At 39.2% G+C, this 24,444-nt stretch overlaps 1 protein-coding gene across 5 annotated transcripts in view; it reads right to left on the bottom strand.

The window, feature by feature from the left end:
- Positions 1 to 24,444, bottom strand: part of Dis3l2 (DIS3 like 3'-5' exoribonuclease 2) — a 506,284-nt gene that overhangs the window by 225,618 nt on the left and 256,222 nt on the right. For all 5 annotated transcript variants that reach the window (XR_003850358.1, XM_029565942.1, XM_008838082.3 and 2 more), the window contains exon 9: positions 2,043 to 2,216. Coding sequence is in view for 4 of the 5 variants with exons in the window: in XM_029565942.1 (XP_029421802.1) it covers positions 2,043 to 2,216 (174 nt within the window). In the remaining variant the exon portion in view is untranslated. The remainder of the gene's footprint in view (positions 1 to 2,042; positions 2,217 to 24,444) is intronic.

Raw genomic sequence — 24,444 nt, 5'->3', positions numbered from 1 at the left:
TCATGCATGTGACCAGTTTGATTTATTTCCTTCCAGAACATTTTCTGCACATATATACTTCTCTCTGTGTGTGTGTGTGTATTTATACTGTGATGTTTTACATATATATGTATGTGTGTCTATATTTACATAGTTTTGCATTATTGACTTTACAAAAATAGTATTATATTCAGATATATCACTTGACAATATTTGATGGTCTCCCCTCTAGGACAGAACATAAGGATCCAGCCCCGTTTTTGCAGAGCTGGAGGCAATGCTATCATATGGATGGCTATACCATAGATTACTAAACCATTCTTTCATTGATGAACTTAGCAGTTTCTTCTGTATTTCCCTTTTACAAAAGATAGGAATGAAAACCCTTGCACATGCATCTTTGTATACTTTTCTGGGCAAGACAAATTGCTATCAGTAGAGTTTGTGGGTAAAGAGGAGGTACATTTAAATTTTAATTAGTTCTAAATTATATTTCAAACTGTATTTGAATTTAATCATTATTTACTAAATATTTTTCCTTTTATTTGTTCAGTTTTGGTCTTTGTTTTTTCCCACATTTTAAAAAATTCTTTGACAATTTCATGTATGTATATAATGTATCTCAATCATATCTACTCCCAACATCTTTTCTTTTTGAGACAGGATCTTACTATGCAGTTCAGGCTTGTCTAGAACTCACTATGTGGCATAACATGAATCTCCTGCCTCATCCTCCAAGTGCTGGTATTACAAATGTGTACCGCCACATCTGGCTTCTTTAAATGTTTTTGTAGAGCTCTAAATTCAGAAAAAGATCTCAGAAAATTTGTACATAAACAACAAAGGTTCAAGGAGGTTCAGGTTCAAAGCCCTTGAGGAGACAACACTCCATGCACCAGCAGGAAGTCAGGTATGAGGGATTATTCCTAACATTCAGGACCATGCTTGGGTCAGCTGAGTTCAAATGCAACATGTATTCCATCAACTGCACTGCAAGCAAGAAAGGGCTGCTATCTCATTTTTCTTGTATTCTTTCAGCAAAAAAAGAAAAAAAAAGAAAAAAAAGGGCAGTAAATTCCAAAAATATACAATGGCATGAGAGGATAGAGAAGTAGTCTCAAACTCGGTGGAGAGCACTGGACACTCAGAGCTGAAGGCACCCTGAGTTCGGCTGCAGAGTGAGCAAGTGCGGTGGAAAGACTCTGACACGGGATAACCTTAGCAAAAACCTTCCACAGCCTCAGTGGGTTGTAAGAAAACTTTCTTGGTTCTAAATATCTCCATGTGGCATCCAAAATGAATGCCAGTACTGAAACCAAATTCTGAAGAGAAATATCAGAAAAGAACTAACATCCCACAATGAAGAAACATCTTCAAAGAAGATGTTGTTATAAAAATACCACAAAAGTACTTTCCAATAAATTCCAGACCTGAAAGTAAAGCTTTAAAATGAGGCTCCAAGCACAAGGTCTTGAATCCTTTGCTATGTGCCTAGAGAGGCCCATTTAGAGGAAGCACTTCTAACCAGATAGAAGTGCTATCTTTATTTGACCAGATTTTCAGGGTCCAGGAAGGAGAACAGGAAAGGTTACTTGTATCTTGAAATTAGAATGGTCTAGAACTATTCTAGAAACAAACTTCTGCAAAAGATAGAGGATAAATAGTTGAGGCCACAATGTCTCTGCTGCAACTACTCTGTAGTGATCGTGGGGAATGGCTGACGATACAAGCACATCAGCACAGCTGTGCTCCAATGCAACATCATCAACATGGAAACTTGAATCTCATATGATTTTCAGGAAAAGTAATAACTATTAACTGCTATTTTAATTTTTTCCAACCATTAAAAAATATGAAATCCATTTTCAGCTCATGGGCACAGGGAGTGGGCAGGATTTAGCTGGTAATTCCTAACTTGCTGACCTCTGGCACAGAAGCACCAGACTTTCAACTGAATCCAAACATTGGTAGAAAGAAGAAAGCATCTGAGCCCAGACCCTAGGACCATTAGGTGAGAAGGCAGAAGGCAGGAGCAGCTGTTCTCAAGGGTTCCCAGCGTTTACCTTAGGTCTCTTCTCTTGCTGAATTCTTCAGGTGGAATTGTCCAGGGCAGGCTTTGAGGGAGACACTCAAGAACATCTGAAGAGAAATCGGAGAAGTCTACACCATACTCTGTTAGGATCCCTTCTGTCTCGGGCTCAATTTCACCAGCCTGCCCAAGACTCTTGGCTAGTTGCCTATGGATAGAGTGGAGAGTGAACAATTGTATTAGTGAAAAAATGAAATGTAGGTGCCTATCTCTTCTCTGCAGGTAAGTTGTTATAAAAGTCTTTAATCTGTCTTCTGCCAGCAGGATATGATCGCCAGTGTATGGATGAGGGAGGAAGTGGAGGAAGCAGTGACACTCCTTCCAGGACATCCATGATTATAGTACGATTTACCTTTCCTGACAAATTCTGACCAGGGGACTAGGAACAGAGGGCAGAGGGCTTTCTTAGAATTCCTGCAATTTTCCCTCATGGAAAAGTCAAGACCAATATTCTTTTTTATTTTTGACAGTCTTGCTATGTAGCCCAGGCTGGCCTCAAAGTTACAATTCTCTTGCTTCCACCTCCCAAGTGCTGTAAGGCATGTGCGATCATGCTTAGCTTCAAAACTGATACTGTGAAAAGCCTGTATCAATGCTTTGGGGAAAAAAGCCTTCAGAAAACTTTGGTCAACTTCACTTGCTGTTAAATTATTAGCTTCAGATGCTTAACTAATGCTCTCTAAATCAGAGCTGAAGTTCATATTTGTTTTGCAATTCCACTGGATCTTACCTTTAAAATGTAAAAATACTTTATCTGAACACAAAAGTGGTTCATGCCTACAATGAAGAAATGCACTGAGAGGAATATTAAAGGTTTATAATCCAGCCATTCAGCAAACTACCACTTATACTTTAGGACTAGTCTTTGAAAAAACAAGCCAATGTCATGTAGGCTGGCGCATGCCTTTAGTCCCAGCACTCAGGAGGCAGAGGCAGGCAGAGCCCTGTGAGTTCCAGGCCAGCCTACAGTTAAATAGTGAGATCCTGTCTCAAAACCAAAACACAATAACGAAACACACACACACACACACAGACACACAGACACACACACACACACACACACACACACACACAAACCCAAACCAATCAATACAACAAACAAACAAGGACAATCCTGACATTATGACTAGAGTGCTATCTTTTTATAAAATATTTTATTATTTTTATTTTATGTGTATGAGTGTATTGCCTGCATGTATGTAAGTACACCAGCATCATGTAATGCCTGCGGAGGTCGAAGAGGGTGTTGGATCATCTGGAACTGGAGTTACAGATGTAGTTAAGCTGCCATGTAGGTTCTGGGAATCAAACCCAGGTCCTCTACAAGAACAGCCAGTGCTCTTAACCACTGAGCCAACTCTCCAGCCCCCTAGAGTCCTGCCTAAATGGGTGACTCAGCTCTCTATTATTTTTCTTTTTTAAATATTTTATTTATTATTTTTATATTTTTATGTGTATGTGTGTATTTCCTGCATGTAGGTAAGTGCACCCGTGTCGTGCAATGCCCGTGGAGGACAGAAGAGGCTGTCAGATTCCCTGAAACTGGAGTTACAGACAGCTGTTAGCTGCCATGTGGGTGCTGAGAATCGAACCCGGGTCCTCTGCAAGAACAGTCAGTGTTCTTAACTGCTAAGCCATCTCTCCAGCCCCCTGAAAGTACTCGTAAGTAGCCATCTTTGTAAAGGGTGTTGGGGAAACCAAAGCTAGCTACCTACTTGGCAGCATATGCCTGTTCATTCACCAGGATGATCAGAGAATCCATATTCAGCTCTTCCTGCAAGGAACTTAGCTCTGGTATTAGCACCTTTTCCAGGGCCATTCAATTTCTATGAAGAAGATTCCACTTCCTATGTAAGAATGGCTGCCTATCTTCAGAGTTCTTAGATGCACAGCAGTAAATGGTAATTAAGTGTCTGTTTGCCTAATGGGCAGATTTTTAACAAATTCTGACCTTTAGCCCTGGAGTACAACAGTTGTAGCAGCCAGGCTGACCCCACTCTCACACACATCCATGAAAGAGCAGTCCATAGTCCACACATACCTGCTCACCAGCTTATCCTCTAGAGATCCTGTGAATTAACTATGGGTACTACATACGGTGTGGGTTCAGACCAGTGCCTCCCCTCACTAATTGTAAACTTCCATAGAGCACATCGAAAAGCCAAAGACAAGAGAAACATGAGGGGAGGGGGAAATTGGAGAAAGCACAAATATTTGGAAGTTAATGGATGAGTCAAGGAATGAGTAAAGAGGGGATCTGAAAATCTTTTGAAATGAATGAAAATACAAATTATCAAGATCTGAAAGAAAGCTAAAGCAAATCTCCAAGAGAATTTACTGCATTTAATAAGGAGAGGAGGAGAAGGCAGAGGAAAAGAGGAAGAGCAGTGTCAATGACCTAAGCTTCTACCTTTAAAAAAGGACAAGAACAAATGAGGTTCCAGGCAAGTGGTAGAAAGAAAGAAAAAAGAAAGAAATAAGAATTAGTAGAAGAAAGAGTAAAACAGATAAGTTCTTAGTTAAGACTGGTCAAGAAAAACAGTGAGGCAAAGACACAAATTATACATGTTGGAAATGAGAATGGGGGTATCATTACACACCCCACAAACATGAAAAGGATGAGGGAGCTACAAGTGGCTGTTAGCCAATTCAACATCTTGGATAGAATAGGCAAATTCCTTGAAGATACAAACTGCCTAGGATTATTCAACAATAAATCAATATCTGAATCTTCCTGCATTTACTAAAGAAATTGTATTGTACTTAAAAACCTTCCTATAAAGAAACTCAAATGCCAGATGCGTTCCCTGATGAATTATATCAAATACTTAAAGAGAAAACAGAATTTAAGCTGGGTGTGGTAGCACAGGCCTTTGATGCAGAAGCAGGTGGATTGCTGTAAATTTGAGGCCAGTCTATTTACTCCTGTAATTCCAACACTAAGGAGGCAGAGACAGGAGGGTACCTGGGACTTGGTGGCCAGCTAGTCTTGCCAACTTGGTAAGCTCCAGGTTCAGTGAGACCCTGCCTCAAAAAAAAAAATAAGGTGGGTAGCAATAGAGAAAGATATGTATGTCAACCTACGGCTTCCACATGCACACACATATGTGCACATGGATGAACATGTTCACACATCTAGAGCTAATACAAAACTTAATGGTGAAAGGCTAAATGCTTTCCCATAGAGCCAGATGAAGACAACTGTGTTCATTGTCAACAATAGTTTAACATTGTATTGGAGAATCTAATGAATGTCATAAAGCAAAGGAAAACAAAGGCATACAAATTAAAATGGAAGGATTTCTTTCATATTGCATATAGTGGGATAAAGTAAATATAATTCCCATCACAGAAATGTCCAGTCTCTTACTACATGATGCCTGGAAGACCCCATTCTCTGTATGATACCGAAGCCAGTATAATGTATATGACTTAAACTCTACCCCAACCCAAGATTCGGAATGCAAAGACAGTGACACAGAGACAGGAGAAGTGCTCAGTATTCCTTGCTGGCTGCGCAAGTACAGAGGTAGCAACAGAGTCCAGGGAAATGGTTTCTTACAAATAAGTGGTATTCACTGGCATCATAGCCCAAAAACCCTGATCAAAGCTGAGTGAGGGCTGGGCTTCTCGGCTCTCCAGAATTACCATGCACGACTCAGGCAGTCAAGCCTCTCACTGTTTTTGTAATCCCTTCAATATCCTTCCAAAAAATTATTTTCCCAAACAGAGTCTTGTTCTTTTGCTTGCAACCCAGACAGTTAAATACTGTGTCCCAATAATTTTCAAAATGCTTACAGAATGAAGTCCAATAAAGTTTTGAGGGAGCTTTTATCGTAGTCTTTGAAGGACATAGGAATTCAACACTGGGACATAGGAAGGCTATTTAAAACTGTGTTACTCAGCTTAAACAAAAAGAACTTTATTCTAAAGGAGAAAGGTAATAGTCATTAAAAATAATTAGTATTTTTAAAATTAACAGGATCTGAGTAAGTTATTCCCTAGTCATCTACCCTACTTATTTTATTATCACGTATTACTCTCACAGGCTCCTGAGGGTCTGTTTCCTATATTCGACTCCTAACATCAATGTCTTTAACTGTCTGGGTTCTTGATTACAAGCACAAGAAACCAACTCTGGTTAGGCAAGGTTTATTGAAAGGATACAGAGGGACAATCAGAGAACCAGAAAAGTGCATAGAAACAAAGAATGATAAGCTCACTTTCTAGATTTTTGGTTCCAGGCTAAGAATGAAACACAAAGATTTTCATTTTAATGAAAAATTTCTTGAATTTCTTAGCAGAAAAGAACAAAATCTCCAATCAATTTAGCATCTGAGTAAGCCTCTTAGGTAAAAAGTGGGGGCACTTGTGAGAAAGAGGATGATTTAGAGAAACACGCCATATACAGACAAGACACATAGGGCGACAGAGAATGATCTCAGTACATGCACTGCTTATGCCCACCAATCCTCTACTGTCAGGACTTATAAGAAGTAGACTACAATAGCAGGATTCCCTTTGAAGATGTGATCTCTGAAAAAACAGTGAAGCAGAAACTTCTAGTATATCTATGGTCCACTTTGGCTGAGAAAAGAAGGCCTGATAGAAGGTAGCTACAGTTTAACCAGATGGATAGGGACTGGAAAGAAGAATGATCAGAGAGGACTGGCAGCCTCTCTGGATGAGGCTCATGAAGGATGAGAAGAGACCTGTGGTGAAAGCAGCCTACTGAAACGGCCTGACAGAGTGTGACTATACTGCATGGGGGCTAGTCTTCATTGTCAGCTTGACTGGATTTTGAAACACACCCGTGGGGGGTGGTGGGGGGAGAGAAATTTCCAGAAAGGTTTGACTGAAGGAGAAAGATTGCCCAGAATGGAGAAAGTGAGATGAACACCAGAATTCATCTCTCTGCTTCCAGACAGATGGTACAACGTGATCAGATGCTCCTGTTGCCAAGATGGACTGTGTCTCCTTGAATTGTGACTGAGAATAAACTCTTCCTTTCCTAAGCTGCTTCTTGTCAAGTATTAGGTCAAAACAAAAAGAAAAATAACTGGTAACTACTGCAGGAGAATTCTCAGCACAATTCCACTGTGAAGGCATGGGTCCACCCTCAGAATGTCAACGAATCTCCTTCACCAATCATTGCTGCACTTCCTCAGTGGGCAAGAGACCAGAGAGCACAGCAGCAGAAAATAAACTCTACAACATTAACTTCTCATTAGTGTTGACTTGGCTCCTGCCCTTATCAGACACCAGTGTGCCAAGACTCACAGCTATAGGCCCTGACAGAGAGCAATGCCAGCAGGACCTGTCCCCATTTGATAGTGGATTTTGTCAACTGACAGAGAGACCTCTCACCATTAATTTTGAGGCACTAAGTCTGGGTTTGTGACTGTTATCTTCATCTGTTCTACCTACCTACTTGTATAAATATCACAATTCATAAATTTGCAAAGTATCTTATAAGCTATTATGTGATCAGATACTATTTGAACTCATTGTTTGTAATCAAGGACTTGACTTTTTTGAAGAAGCAAACCTTAAGGAATTCACTGACTAGAGAGGTATAATCAGGAGGGAACTCCTCTGGAGACTGCAATGTTATCTTCCTAGAGACAGTGGTGCTCTGGCTTAGCATTCTAGAGCCAGTACACAGGATCTGAGAACTCAAGGTGCACAGGAAGTCAGGTCTCTTGATGCCCAAGACCTACTTGTAGCTAAGAATGTAGATTGGTGGTAGACTACTTGCTGAACATGCCCAAGGCCCCAGTGCCAAGGAAATAAAAAAGAAAAACAAAAGACATAACTACAAAAATGTTATTCTTCAAATGCTTACTTTTTTTCATATCATATATTCACAAATGATTTCCTATATCTATGTAAAATCTAGGAATCACAAATGAGAGAAAACATGATATCTGTCTTTCTGAGATTGGCTTATTATTATTATCTCAGTTATGGTTATGATGCTTACTTTTATGATGAAGACTAGGGATACAATAATGATTCCTGGTAGGTAACCAAGTTCAGTAGCAAGTGTAAGTGTTGTTTGAGGGTCTATGGGATCTCTTTGATCAACAACTCCAAAAGAAGGGACTGACAGCAAGATCTTATTGCTGAAGACACTATATACCTGAGTTATAGAACAAACAAGGAGAAATCAAGCTGGTACCATGAAGCTTCATCTCTGCTGGCTTGTTTTCACAGTACTAGAAGGTGCTATTGCATGTTATTGACAGAGAAAGATAATCATCAACCTTATCCAGCTGTGAAACCTGTGAGCTAAAATAACAACTGGCTTGGCAGAATATGCCCACTAATGCAATAGTAGCTTGAATACTATGGGAGTAACCAACTACCTTCTAATTGGATTTAAGGCCCATTTCACAAGATGGAGTCCATACCTAATACTGTTATCAGGGTCAAGAGCCTATGACTAGACAGGTCACAGGAAATAAGGGAGAACCTACTATCATTCTGCTAAATAGTATTAAACTGAGTCATAATGATATATTGTTATGCCCACAGCTTAGTACATATTGCTACATTCACTGGAGAAGGTTCTTTTTACAGCAGATGGTGATTAACATGAAGACCTACAACTGGTCAACGTGCAGAGAACAAGAAACTGCAGAGTGCTCAGATCTAAATGGGATACCTATATTGTACCTTTCCTCCCAAGGCTCAGGGATCACTGCAGAAGATAGGGCAGAACAACTGTAAAAGCCAGAGGTGGTAGATGAATACAAGGAAACTGTGTTGTCTGGACACCACAAGGTAGTTTCACATATGAACCCATAACAGCATATAACAGCATGTACAAGACCTGTGCAAATACAAGCCAGACAGAGGCCCAGCATGGATGGGGGAGGTGGATAGGAAGCCCAGTCCTCACTGAGGAGCTATTGGCAATTAGTCAATGCAGAGAAAGAAGAGTTAGCTTTCCTCACTGCTGTGACACCTGGCTAACCAGACTCCAAAGGATGGACCCACACCCAAGAGCATTTAGGAAACACAGATTAGACTCAATAGGTCTTTAAAAAGCAAAAAGAACAATAAGGACATGAAGTTGGGGGGGTATGCGATGTGGTGAGGTGGGAGTCAAGAGAGGGGAGAGGGTCTGAATATGATCAAAGTACATTGTATGAAACTCTCAAATCAATAAAAATATTTTTAAATGATTCCTTTCATTTTGAAATGGAGGTCATAAGAACTCTGACTGATATAAAAGGCATAAGGCATACTACTGACATCATTCCAAAAAAAAATTATTTGCAATCCAAGCCAGCTAAGTAAAAATGTAAAGAGGTTACTTAAACATGAGGCTGAGGCACAAGAAAATGCCAATATTTGATTTTTTGTTGTTTTTCTTGGGACAAGGTCTTACTTTGCAACCCACGTTGGCTTGGAACTCACTATGTAGCCCAGGTTGGCCTCAAACTCATTGCAATCCTCCTGCCCTTAGCCTCCTAAGTGTTGGAATTATGGAAATGAGCCACCATACTTGACTTTTTTGGCCATTCTAAAACTATAAAATACAACTTCATATGTTTCTACCTAATAGTTTAAAAATTATACTAAACAATTATTTATTAATCAGATCACTATATAATTTCTGGAAGAAGTAAAAATAATGAAGTACATAGAGTTTATTAGAGAACTCTAGTTCTCTTATTTTTTTTTTATGTGTATGAGTGTATTGCCTGCATGCATGTAGATGCACATGTTTCATGCAATGCCCACAGAAGTCAGAAAAAGGGGGCGTCAGATCCCCCGGAACAGGGGTTACAGAGAGTTGTCAACTGGTATATGGGTGCTGGGAATTAAATCTCAGTCCTCTGCAAGAGCAGCCAGTGCTCTTAACCACTGTGCCAGCTCTCCAGGCCTGAGAACTCTTCTATGAGAAGAATGCATTCTGTATGTTGTGGGTGTCTCTGGAAGTGTGGGTCAGGCAGATAGAGAACACAACAGCCATCCTGCTCTCACCTTGTGAAGCTGGGGTGCTAGTATCCAAAACACCAAAGTGTTTATCCTATGCTAATGTAGAAAAGAGTCTAAAACCTAGATAAAAGGGCATTTTCTAAGATTCAGTTTTTGAAATACAATATTCAAATCCAAGAAGAATTCATTATAGTTGTCTTCCTTCTCCATGGTTTTTCTTTCTAAGGTTTTAGTTTTGCCTATACCATCCAGGGCTAGAAATTACTAACTGGAAAATTCTAGAAATAATTCATAAATTTTAAATATTTTATTTATTATTTTTATGTTATGTGTATGAGTGTTTTACCTGCATGTAAGTGTACCACCTATGTTAAGAGTCCACACAAGCCAGAAGAGGGCATGAGATCCCCTGGAACTGGAGTTATGGATGGTTGGTAGCTGCCATGTGGGTGCTGGGAATCAAACCCAGGTCCTTTGGAAGAATACTAAATGTTCTTAACCACTGAACTATCTCTCTAGTCCTAATTCATGAATTTTAAATCCCATGACACCCTATCTTAAGCAAGACATGCACCATCTTTTGGTCTAGCCTATCTACTTTGTGCATACTGCCTATTCATTAGTCACTTGGGTAGCCATGTCTGTTACCTGAGGTTGGGGCATCATGGTGCTAGTATCCAAGTAGACTCATCTTATTTAATGTTTGCACAGTGCAAGAACAGCAATGTTGGCAATTTTATTATAGTATATTGTTGTAGTTACTCTAGTTTATCAGTTATTGTTGCTAATTATTGCTGTACCTAATTTATAAATCAAACCTTATCATAGGTATGTAGATATAGGGGAAAAAACATAGTATATGTAGAGTGTTAAGGTTCAGATAGCCCTGCCCCTCGCCAACAGGATCCCAAGGACCTCTCATGCTCCTGAGAAAAGGGAACCTAGCTGATAAGCACCTTGGTCTTTGAAGTCAAAGAAGCAGACTTTTCTCCACTGTTTGGCCAACACAGCAGGCTTCCCCTTTGATCTCTAAAGAGGACAGATTTTAACAGTCCTGCTCTCCCACTCCCCCCCCAACTTAAAAAAAAAGTACATCTTCCCACAGTCTGCAGGAAGCAGAGGCCTCCCTTTTTAAAAGACCCCAGCTCAAGACCCCGGCAGACATTTTCCCTGCCTGGAAGGGAATCTGTCCCATGTGTTCCTTTGCTAATAAACCCTATTTTGATGGAGTTTTATCTGTGTCCTGGTGCCTCCTCCTCCATTCGCTCATTCTCCGCCAACTTTTTACCTATCATAGAATTCAGTGCTATCTGAGATTTCAGCCATCTATTGAGAGTTTTGGAATGTATCATCTGCCAATGAGTGGCTACTACATTTAAATATAGGAGTGTTCCATTAAAAACATACTGAATGTAAGCAAGAAAGGATTAAAAGAAGGCAATGGAAGAAAACATAGAGCCATAAAAATGACAATCACATGACCAAAGATAGTCACAAGAACTCAAAAATTGATGAATATATCAGCTCTATTACTCAAGGATTTGAAACAAAAGTTCAAATGCATAAGGAAAAAGTCAGAAAGATAAATTTAAAACTAGGTTTTTGGACCTCCAGAGTAAGTAGAAAAGAACAATAAAACTATTAGAGAAACAAAGACCCTACTGGATGCAACTAGTAAAAACAATCAACATTATTTGTGAACAACAGAAATCACAGAACAACCTGGCATGGTAGTGCTCACCTTTAATCCCAGGGCTCAGGAGGCAGAGGCAGGTGGATCACTGTGAGATTGAGGCCAGCCTCAATAGCGAGTTCAGGCCAGCTGGAGGTTCAGGAATACCCTGAGCCAACAAAACAAAACAAAACAACACATCAAAACAAAAATTAAAAACAAAAAACAAAACAAAACAAAACAAACCACACCACACCAAACCACAACACAACACAAAACAAAACAACCAAATCAAACCAAACAACACAACACAACACAAAACAAAACACAACAAAACACAAAACAAATCACAGAAGAAAATCTTCAAGAAAAGTAAAGGCAATGAAACTGACAACACAAAGATTTCAGAGAAAAAAAGATTAGAGGAAATTTGTGAACGGCAGATTGTTATGGCTAATCTTGATTCTCAACTTGATGGGATTTAGAATCACCATAGAAACAAATCTCTGGGCATGTAGGTGAGGGATTATTTAGATTAGGTTAAGTGTGGTGGGAAGGCCCAACCCAAATGTGGGAAATACCGTTCAAAAAGGAGAAAAGGAGCTGAGTGCAAGCCTCTCTGCTTCCTGATCCTGTGGACATAATGTGACCTGCCACCTCTCGTTTGAGGATGAATATCTTCAAATTGTGAGCCAAAATAAACCTTCCTGAAGTTGCTTTTGTCAGGTTTTTTTGTTGTTTCATCACAACAATGAGACAAGTAACTAATTTGCAGATCAAAGAGCTCTAACACTATCACACCTGAAGGAAAGTTCCAGGTATGAGGAATAGAAAGCATTTCCAAAGGTATAACTAAGTCAACTTTCCTAAAATAAAAAATAATTTAAATTTATAGACAGGATACATCTCATCTCAGGACGAACACACACAGAAAACCACCATAGACACATATCCTAGGGAAGTACTGGATTTCAGAGATAAAATTTTCCAACTCAAAAGAACATAGCAATCATAAACACCTAAAAACCTACTAGATGGTAAACAAGGGCTAAGAGATGGAGACAGTCTTCCACAAAGACAAGTAGAGCTGGTTGCTGGACCACAGACATGGTGATAACAGGGTAAAGAGGAAGGGTGACAACAGTCAGCAGGCATGGTGATGAGCTTAATATAAAGTGTCACATAAGTCAGACACTAGTCACTGGGTTGTTGCTGAAATCACAGTGAAAAACATTTCTTTTTCTCACTTGTGCTTTCTCTTCTGGCAACACAATTACCAGGTTATATTCTGGGTCCAAAGACTTAATTTGTTTACTGAAATTACAACATGACTTATAAGGACAAAATCATATTTTAGTTACGCCTTCCAAATGTGATCAATGATTCCAAGTTCCTATTAGTAGTAATTAACATTTATTTTACTAAGTTCCAGGGAACATTTCTCAAGTGTCTCATTTAAATAAATTTATTATAGATTTCCACTGGAGATATATTTGATAGCTACACAGACTGAAGAGCTTGCAAGAGATAAAAATCTAACAGGTCAGCATGGTGAAAGAGCTTGTACTTTTGAGAGCTTATTTGGAAGTTCTAGCAGGGGAGCTCAGCTATTCCTATACTCTTGACCCAAGATGGGTCCTCCTCTATCAGGGGAGGTTGTCCTCTTCAACCTAGCATGCAGCTTCAAAAGGGACACATGTGGAGGGAAGTGTTGAGGGAGGAAAGGGACACCCACCTAGAGAGTCAGATCAGAGGAATCAATCCTGGTGATCAATAGGGTAACAGATGTCGCAGCCAGATTGCCCTCACATCTGAGCTCATACTTTTGAAAAGGGACTTTGCATGCTCCAGAAAGATCCCTATGCTATCTACATACTCAGATCTGATGTCATCTTAAAACCTAGAATACCCAGGACAAAACTCTAGTGGGGAACTGACTTACACATTGTATATCTGTCTTGTAGAAGTGTCTGCTTTGATATTTTAATTTCAGGGTAAATTTTATTTAGAAAGAACCATACACATAACTTCATTTGATATACTACAGTTAAAAGGTTATAACCCTCTGGAAGTTTCTATGTCTTCTAAGAAAGATGGTAAGAGCTGCTTTATGAAAACTACAATCCTATGTAGAACTGAAATGTCTCCTGGTTCTCTTAAAAGTGGTTTGCAGCCTACTCCACATCAAAATGTGTCCTTTAGAATTTACTTAGTGCAACTAACCTACCACACTAATGATCATAAAAGAGGAAACTAGCTGGGAGATGGCATCTGAGAACTCTACTATCATGACAGCTTTTTGTAAATCTAAAACTGTTTAAAGAATTTGGTTCATTTAAATCTTTTTCAGCATTGAAAAGATATGGAAGATGTAATTTATCTTTCCAACAACAGTAAACACAGAAAGAAACCATGACTGAGAATATAGTGCCTTTTATTTCATTTTATTGCTAATTTTTGTTTGTATTATTTTAACCTTTAAGTAAAAATTTTAAAATTTATTTTAACTCATTAATTATTTTAGTATTTACACTTTGGTACTTTTAAGTATTTGGTTGTTCTATTGTAACTGGTGTCTCAGATCAGTCCTTCATTTCTGAACATATTATCAATATTTTTTTCTACGGCTTTTCATACCTCTAGACAATATACTTTTGTTCTCCTTCTCACTTTAACCCCTTTCCTATTCCTTCCTCACTGCATACTTAAATACTGGTAACTTTAGCCCTAAAAAACTATAAACCACAGTTTCTCGCAACCAGTAAGTTTGCGCTGCTGTCTCTGAACCTTATAGGGGACACAACTGAAGTTCACAGTATTTTCTTCAGTTAACACTGGTACGTCTGTTAAACCATCACTGTTATTACTGCAGTTGGCTTTCCATCTGAACACAAATCCAAGCAAAGAGAGCCAGCTTGGAGGACTCACGGAAAATATAACAAATAAAAACAATGGGACAAGGGAAAAACCATGAACTGGAGAACAAATATATCCCAACAGATACATAAAACACGAGATGCATAAAATAATAGAGGATAGCATTTCACTATGACACCCCCAAAAGCTGACAACTTGTCAATACTGGAAAACAAAGCTAATGCAATAGTTGAAACACCAGAACAAGATTTCAGAGTCCTGCTTTGACAAAGGATCAGTAAGCATACAAAGGGTTCAATAAACAGAAAAGAAATCAGATCAGGCTCTAGACCATAAGGTTAACAAAATACATTAAATAATCAATAACTTGAAGGAATAATTAAAAAGCATGGAAGGAAAATACAGTAAGGAAACTGAAATGCTGGGGAAAAAAACCCCAGAAATTCTGGAAATGAAAGAACCAATCAAATAAAAAACATGGCAGAAAGCATCGACAAGAGAAGATCAAGCAGAAGAAGGCATTTTGGAGACGGAGGACAAGGCTGAGACAATAATACACACAGATACATATAAAAGAAAAAAAATGACTGAGCATCATCAAAACTGCCAAACAGTCTGGCGTACAGTCAAGGGACCAAACCTAAGTCTCCATGGAGAGAAAAAGGGGCTAAGATAAAGTCTAAGGTTTAGCCAATCTATTCAATGAAATTATAACCAAGAATTCTCCAAATCTAGAGAAATAACTAGAACCAAACACAGTAAGCATTTAGAACCCTAAATAGGGCAAAGTATAAACTACAGAAGCAATACTGAAAGTCGTAAGGGAAAAACACAAATTCACATACTGAGGTAGGAACATCAGAATAGCATCAGAACTTCCACCAGCAACTGTACACAACAGGAAAGCATGGAATAAGACATTTCAAGTTCTAAAAATGAGTAATTGGCAACCAAGACTACTATATCTAGTTATCTCATAAAATTAATGAAAAAATAAGAATCCAAGATAAGCACAAGTTAAGGCAATCCATCACAATCAAGTCAGAATGAGTACTATATACTAAGGAAGAAAAAGTTTCCTTTATGAGAACACAAGAAAAATATATTCATGAGAGGAACAGATGAACAGAGGACAGCTGGGAAACAATCAGTTGTGTACAACACAGCAAACCAGCAAACATCTGATAATATCAAGGAAAAAAAAAAAACCACCCAACAACAACAACAACAACAACAACAAAAATCCAAAAACAAACAAAAATACCCCCAAACTACCAATAAACCAACCAATCAAAACAACCAGACTGAATGCAAATAGCCTTAATTCACCAGTTAAAATATGCAGACTATACCGGGCGTGGTGCTGCACACCTTTAATCCCAGCACGTGGGAGGCAGAGGCAGGTGGAGTTCAAGGCCAGTCTGGTCTACATAGCAAGTTCTAGGTCAGCTGGGGCTACAGGGAGACCCTGTCTCAAAAAGGCCAGGAAAAAAAAAAAAAGATTTAGGCTGGGGAGATGGCTCAGTGCGTAAAGTACTTGCTATGCAAGCATGAAGACCTGAGTTTGGATTTATAGAACCTACGTAAAAGTCAAGCATGGCAGTATACACCTGTGACTTCTGTGCTAGGCAGGGGACAGAGGAGACCAAAGGGATCTCAGGAGCTTACTAATTTCGCGATTCTAGCCAAAATGATAAGCTCCAAATTCAGTGAAACACCCTGTCTCAAAAATTAGAGAGCAATAAAGACCCCAGTTGACCTCTGGCCCCCAAACATGCATGTAGAAGTGAACACACATGTGTACGAACACACATACACATGCACACATAAAACACAGACACAGACACACACACACAGACACACACACACACACACACACACACACACACAGACACACACACACCCCAAGGTCTAACTTTCTGTTGTCTCCAAAAAATCCACATAAATAGCAAAAATATCCAAAAATTGATTCCAAAGTTGGAATTCAACCTACTAGGCAAATGGAAACCATAAAAAGTAGGCATAGTGACTCTCACACCTGATAAGCTAGTCAGAAAAGATAAAGAAGGCTACTACATACTAATAAACGGAACAATTCATCAGGAAGATATAACTATTCTAAGTATTCACCAAATCTTGGCGCTCTCAATTTCATAAAACTATTGCTTAAAGACATAAAAGGTCCCAATGGTTGGTCCTGATACAGTAATAGTGAGACACTTTAATACCTTACTATCATATCTGGTTAAGTCTTCCAAACTAAAATGCAGCAAAGAAACTTCAGAGCTCAATCATGGTACATATCAACCAGATTTAACAGAAACCAACAGAGCATTCTGCTCAATGGACAGGGAAATACATATTTTCAGTAGCATACTGTAGTAGTTTGAAAGAGAAATGTCCCCCACAGACTCCAAGTATTTGAACACTTAGTCCCCAGTTCATGTCACTGTTTGGGGAGGGCTGTGGAAACTTTAAGAGATGTGGCCATGTTAGAGGATGCACACCACTGGGGGCAGGCTTTGACAGCATATAGCTTGCTCACTTCTAGTCTTGAATTCTGTTTCCTGCCTATATGAAGATTTGAGTGTTCAGCTTCCTGCTCCAGCCACTTCTGCCACAGCCTCCCTGCCAAGATGAACTCTTACCCCTCTGGAACCATAAACCAAATAAACTCTTCCTTTTATAAGTTGCCTTGATGGTGTTTTATTACAGCAACAGAAAAGTAACTAATATACACATGGAATTTTCTCTAAACAGTTTACATTGTAGACCACAAAGAAAGTCTTAGCAAATACAAAAAAAAACCTGAAATAATTCCATATGTCTTATCAGACCCCAGAAGACTAAAACTGGAAATCAGTATCAAGAATAATCTCAGAAACTGCACATACTTGGAAACTGAACAATAAAATTTGAATGAACAGTGGGTAATTGGAGAAATCAGGGAGGAAATTAAAAAATTCCTAGACTCAAACAAAAATAGAGCACAACCTACCAGAACCTCTGGAAGGCAGCCAAGGCAGCGCTACAAGAAAATTTATAGCCATAAGGGCTCATATTAAAAATCAGACAGTTCTCAAGTAAATAACCTAATGATGCACTGGTGGGGGTTGGGGGCAAACTCAAATGCAGGTGATGGCAAGGAATAATAAGGATTAATACAGAAATTAATGAAATAGAGGCTAAAAGAACAACACACAGAATTAATCAAACAAAAAGTTGGTTCTTTAAAAAAATGAACAAGTGTGTGCTGACAACACAGCAGACAGTAGCAGGGATATCAGAGTATAAGGGCTCTAGTTGGGGGAGGGAGGCTATGGGAGGGTGCTATCTGGGAAGTGGTATAAAAATAAATAAATTAAAAAAATTTTTTTAATTAAAAAAAAATGAACAAGACTGACAAAGCCCTGGCCAAATTAACTGAGAGAGAAAGAGAGAATCTAAATTAATAAAAGTAAAGATGAAAAGAGAGTTGTTACAACAGACTCTGGTAAAACCCAGAAGATCATTAGAGAAAAATTTGAAAACTTGTATTTCAAAATCTGGAAACCTAGAAAAGATTAATAAATTTCTTTCCTTCCCTTCCCCCTTCCCTCTCTTTCTCCTCTCCTCTACTCCCTTCCTTCCTTCTTACCTCTCTTTCACTTCCTCTCCCTCACCCCCCACTCCCCATTTCTCTCCCCTCTCCCAGGTCTCATCTAACCCAGGCTAGCCTTGAATGCCATATGCAGATAAGAGTGACCTGAACTTCCTCCTTCCTTCACCTCACAATTGCTGAGACCAAAGATGTGCCACCATGACCTGAATATGAAGTACAGACGGAACCCAGAGCTTCGTGGATACGCAGCACTTTACCACCTAACCTACATACCAGTCCTGAAATGGCTGTTTCTAAATGCAAATGGTTTACCAAATTAAACCCACAGACCCATAATAAGCAATGAGATTAAAGCAGTCTTCCCACAAAGAAAAGCCCAGGACTTGATGAATTCAGTGCTGAACTCTACCAAACTTTAAAGGAAGTTTTAATACCAATACTTTTCAAACTATTCCACAACATAAAGAGAAGGATTATTACTAACCTCATTCTATAAAGTCAGTATTACCCTGATACCAAAATTGGATAAAAACAAACACAAGACAAGACAGGAAAAGAAAGGGCAGGAGGAAGGAAAAGAGAGAGAGAGGGAGGAAACTACAAACTGTTTTTCTTGATAAACAGAGATGCAAAAATTCTCAAAAAGGGGCTTGCTAACCCAATTCAAGAATAAATTAATATTTTTAAAATCTTTTATTATTTTTATTTTATGTGTATGCATGGATTGCCTACATATAGGTAGATGCAACTCTGTTGTGCAATGCCCAAGGAAGACAGAAGAGCCTGTCAGATCCCCTGGAATTGGAGTTACAGATGTTGTTAGCTACCACATGGGTGTTGGGATTCGAACTCAGGTCTTCAGCAAGAACAGCCAGTGTTCTTAACTGATGAGCCATTTCTCCAGCCTAAGAATATATTAATATTATACATCATGATTAAGTTGATTTCATCCCAGGGATAAAAGGCTATTTCAACATACACAAATCAATAAATGAAATAGACCATATAAATATACTTAAGTATAGAAATCACATAAACATCTCAATAAGTATAGAAAAAGTATGCCTCCATGATAAAAGTCCTGAAGAAACTATGAATAGACAGAATGTACCTCAGCATAATAAAGGCTATACACCATACACCTAACAGTGAACACTATACTAAAGAGGGAAAACTGAGACTACTTCCTCTAAAATCATTCAAGACAAGTGTGCTGGATAGCTTTAGTGTCAACTTGACACACCTGGGTCGAGGGAGCCTCAATCGGGGAATTGCCTCCATTGGACTGGCCTGTGGCCATGTCTGAAGGGCATCTTCTTGATGAGTGATGTGGGAAAGCCCAACCCACTGTGGGTGGTGCCACCCCTGGGCAGGTGGGCCTGTGTTGCATAAGACAGCAGGCTGAGCAGGGCCGAGGAGAGCAAGCCAGTAAGCAGCTTTCCTCCATGGCCTGTGCTCCAGCTCCTGCTTCCAGGTTCCTGCCCTGAGTTCCTACCTTGGGCTCCCAGATGAACTGTGACCTGGGAGTTGTAAGCTGAATAAACCCTTTCCTCCCCAAGTTGGTATTGGTCAGAGTGTTTTGTCACAGCAATGAAGAAACAAACCAGGACAACAAGGGTGCCCACTCTTACTCAATATGCTATTGAAAGTTTGAGCTAGAGCAATGAGAAGGATACAAAAGGGACAAAAACAGGAACAAAAGAAGTCAAACTATGTCGATTTACATTTGCTATGATTCTATACTTAAAACATCCTACAGATTTCACCAGAAAACTTTTAAGAGCTGATAAAGTTCAAGGATTCAAATCATCAACAACAAAAAATCAGTAGCTTTTATATGTGCCAATAATCAACTTGTTGAGAAAGAAGTTTCAAAAAAAACAACCCAGAAATAACCCTAACCAAGGAGGTAGAAGAGTCTATAATGAAAACTTTAAGACACTGAAAAAAGAAACTAAAGAAAATATGACATGGGAAGTCCAGGACAAGGGAAAGACTTCTTATGCTCATGGGATGAACAACTAATACTGTGAAAATGGCTTTTACTACCAAAAGTAATCTACAGATTTATGCAATAACCATCAAAATTTCAATGACATTCTTCACAGAACTGGAAAACAACAATCCTAACATCATGGAAACACAAAGAGAGTGGATAGCGAAAGTAATCCTAAGAACACAGAAAGAACACAGAAGTATCAAAATACCTAATCTTTAACTATAATATAGAATGACACAGCTAAGACAACACGATACTGACACACACATAGACCAGTGGGACTTAAAAGAGGATGCTGAAGTAAGTTCAGATAGCTATGGCCACCTAACTCTTAAAAAATAGTTTTTGTTTATTCCTTGAGAATTTCATACATGTATATAAAGTATTTTGATCATATCCACCCCAGTACCCCCTTTAAACTCCTCACAGACCCATCTAACACATCTCTCTCCCAACTTCTATGTTTTTCCCTTTTTTCTTTTTTTTCTAAATAACCCACTGACTTTAATTAGTCCTGCCCATATATGCATGAGCATTGGGCCATCCAATGAAGCATGGGCAACCTGCTAGTAGCCACATCCCCAAAGAAAAATGACTTTCCCCTAGTAGCCATCAACTGCTAATGGTTCCTCAGCTGGGGGTGAGGCTTTATAAGCCCCCTTCCCACCTATGCTGGCTTGATTTTATGCTGATAACCACAGCTGCTGTGAGCTCATGAGTGCAATGTCAATATACTGTCCAGAAGACAGTGTTTCACAGCACTCCTCCCCATCCTCCAGCTCCTGCACTTTCAGCCCTCTCTCCAGTGATGTTTCCTGAGGCCAGGGGGTGTTGGTGATGGTGATATGGATGTCCCAATTAGGGCTGAGCACTCAGTCACTCATTCTCAGCACTTTGACCAGTTATGAATCTCTGCACTAACTACCTCCCACTGCAAAAAGAAGCTTCCCTGACCAAGGCTGAGAGCAGCACAAGTCTATCATGGCCATTGAGTTGTTTTTTTGGTTTTTGTTTTTGTTTTTTTTTTTGAGACAGGGTCTCCCTGTAGCCCCAGCTGGCCTGGAACTCACTATGTAGACCAGGCTGGCTTTGAACTCACAAAGATCTGCCTGCCTCTGCATCCTGAGTCCTGGGATTAAAGGTGTGTGCCACCACACCCAGCTTGCCACTGAGTTTTTAACAAAATTGTCAAACACATACACAGGGAAGAAGGCTGGCATATTCAATGAACGGTGCTGGCAAAATTACCTACAGAAGAGTGAGATTAGAGTCACATTTCTTGCCCTACCCAAAAAGCTATTCAAAGTGGATAAAGAACTTTAATTTAAAAATAAAAATGCTGAAACTGCTATAGAAAAATACAGGGAATACACTGCAAGATACAGGTATAGGCAAGAACTTCCTAAATAGAACCCAAATAGAGCTACAAGAATTATCAAATAGGATTGCAGGAAGTTAAAAAGCTTCTGCAAAGTGAAGGAAACTATCAGCAGAGTTAACAGATGGGCTACAGAATGAGGAAAAATGTTTGCTAGCTATACCTCAGGCAGGGGCTAATACCTAGAATATGTAAAGAACTAGAAAAATAAAGCAGTGGAAAAACAAAACTGATAATTGATAAATGAGCCAGTGAACTAAATGGTCAGTTCTCAAAAGAAATACAAATGACTGATTTTTTAAAAGGGCTCAACACCCTTAACTATCAAGGAAATAAAAACTACTTTGAAATTTCATCTTGCCCAGTTCAGAATAGCTACTATAAAAAAAAAAAAAAAAAAACAAGGGAGCTAGGCATGGTGGTGGTACATGCCTTTAATCCCAGCACTGGGGAGGCAGAGGCAGGCATTGGCTCTCTGTGAGACTGAGGCAGCCTGGTCTACATACCAAGTTCCAGGCCAGCAAATTTACTTAATATATCGAACCTACTCAACATCATCCAATAGCTTAGCAACATGGTACACTGTAGAATTTTGGCTATTTCCTCTGGTGATGGTATAGTTGCTTAGGAGCTGTGGTTCAAAAATCCTAAGTGTGGTTTCCATTAAACATGCACTGTTTTCACAACATTGTAAAATTGGTGGGGGGGGCAGACAAATGGCAGTAAATGCTGGCAAGGATGTGTGGAAAAAGAAACCTTACTTATTGCTGGTGGGATTGTGAACTGATGCAGCCACTGGAAATCAGCAGAGGTTTCTCAAAAGACTACAACTAGAACTACCATGTGGCCCAGCTAGACCCCAAGGCACACATGGAAAGGACTCCACATCCTACTACAGAGACACCTGCACATCCATGCTTACTGCTTCTCTATTCCCAATGTCAAGGAAATGGAGTCCGTTTAAATGTTCACGAACAGAAGAATGGATGATGAAAATGTATTTATACATTGTAATTTTGTTTAACCATAAAGAAAAATGAAATTATTAAATGTGCAGGAAAATGTATGGAACTGGAAAATACTATATTATTAAGTAAGGTAACAGGCTCAGAAAGACACCATATGTTCCCTTTCATATGTGGATCCTACCTAGTATATAGCATTCATGTGGAAGTGAGTGTGGGCACAGGTCACGAGACTAAAAAGGGAACCTGAGTGGAGAAAAGGAGGTCTAAAGGGAGGAGTTAGGCCAGGAAGGAGTTAGGCCAGAACAATGTGGCATGAAGGTAGAAAGGAGAACACTGGGGCCAAAGGGTACGAATGGAGAAAAGCAGGTTGTGGGCAGACTCGATTTACACAAAGTATGCATTAAATGCCATAAGGAAAACTATTACTTGCTAATTAAAAAACAAAGGGACAAAAAGAATGCAGCCTTTCAGACAAAGTTAAAAAAAGATTTCCAATAAGAGATGACAAATAATGATATATTTGTCCAAATAACTTGTCATACATTTTAGAAAAATAATTTTGAGACTATAACAAGTGAGTGACATAAATGAAAAATACGTAAAATGTTATGCAGAGAAGAGTATAATTTAAGTACATGAGACATTTATGAATAGATTACAAGAGAATATGTAAGAATGATGCTCATTTTTAGAGGGAGGATTATGAGTAAATTTTTTCTGCTTTCGAAACTTCCTTTATATAGTAACATCCTAATTTTTAAAATTATTGAAAAAGCAATTATAACTAATAAAACATTAGTGCCAGTGCTGGCTTGCTGCCAACATTCACTGCCCTCTTCTTCCCTCTGAACAGAAACTCATCCTCCTTATGCAGGGTACCTCACCCTCAGCTCCAGAGGCAGCCCCTCATTACTAGATCAAGGCCCGGCCTCCTGGAAGCTCTCCATCTCATCCTCACCAGTCAAGGGGGAATAATAGCTAATTAAGGCCTGACCTCCTTGAAGCTCTCATCAGACCTGATTGGTAAACAGGACATCCCCATTCATGCTGGATGTGATAGAGGGAGTAAGTTGCCTAAGCACAGTGGCAGCCATCTTCAGCCCCATAGAGAACCCACAACTGTACCCCTGAGGATTGCAAAGGGCAGTCTGACAACATCCTCATGGCACTGACTCTATTGGGACTGGATTTACAGGACCTCTGAATTCACACTTGCAGGGGAGACAATAGTCTCTTATTATCAAAATCATTGGTGTCAGGGTTTTTTACAACTTATTGCTAAAAGCATCCCAATACAAAAATATTTTAAAATGTTATCTATGAGAAATAAACTTCTTTCCAATCTATATCAGAAATGTGGAGTTCTTAGTGCCAAAATTAGAATCTCAGGATGGCATCATACATCCTGTAGGCACTGCACACTGACATGGTATTGCTGTCCTTCTATATGCAATGTATTTCAATCCTACAGGCATCCCCTTAATGACGTGCCAGTTGAATTAGTGAAATCAATTAAGACCAGATACACCCAGATAATAAATTCTTTAACTTGTCATCCAGAAAAAGCCTTAGGGCCTTTCATCAATGATTCTTACAATTTGGCTTTTCAAGAATGGACACGGGCAGAACAAACCAGATAATTTGATTAACAAAGTCCCCACCTTAAAAGAAAGATGGACCTCTTCTTGTCATTCAACCAGTGAGCACCTTTCTCCCTTCTCCCTTGCTATAGATTACCCCACTTCAAATTGCAGGACGGGGACAGAGCTGAACCTAGACCTTCTAGGGCCCTGGTCAATGAGCTACAAATAAAGCTCTATTCTTTCTTTTTTTTTTTTTTTTTAAAATTTAATAACCACATGATTAGAAGAAGCATTTCATTATAGCTTTAACATACTCAGTAACACATTCCAGAGAAAGGATACAGTGCT

This window comes from Nannospalax galili, unplaced genomic scaffold (assembly GCF_000622305.1).
Source record: "Nannospalax galili isolate Female #2095 unplaced genomic scaffold, S.galili_v1.0 scaffold1138, whole genome shotgun sequence".
In the NCBI taxonomy this organism is placed as follows: Eukaryota; Metazoa; Chordata; class Mammalia; order Rodentia; family Spalacidae; genus Nannospalax; species Nannospalax galili.
This window is presented reverse-complemented; position numbering and strand designations above follow the sequence as displayed.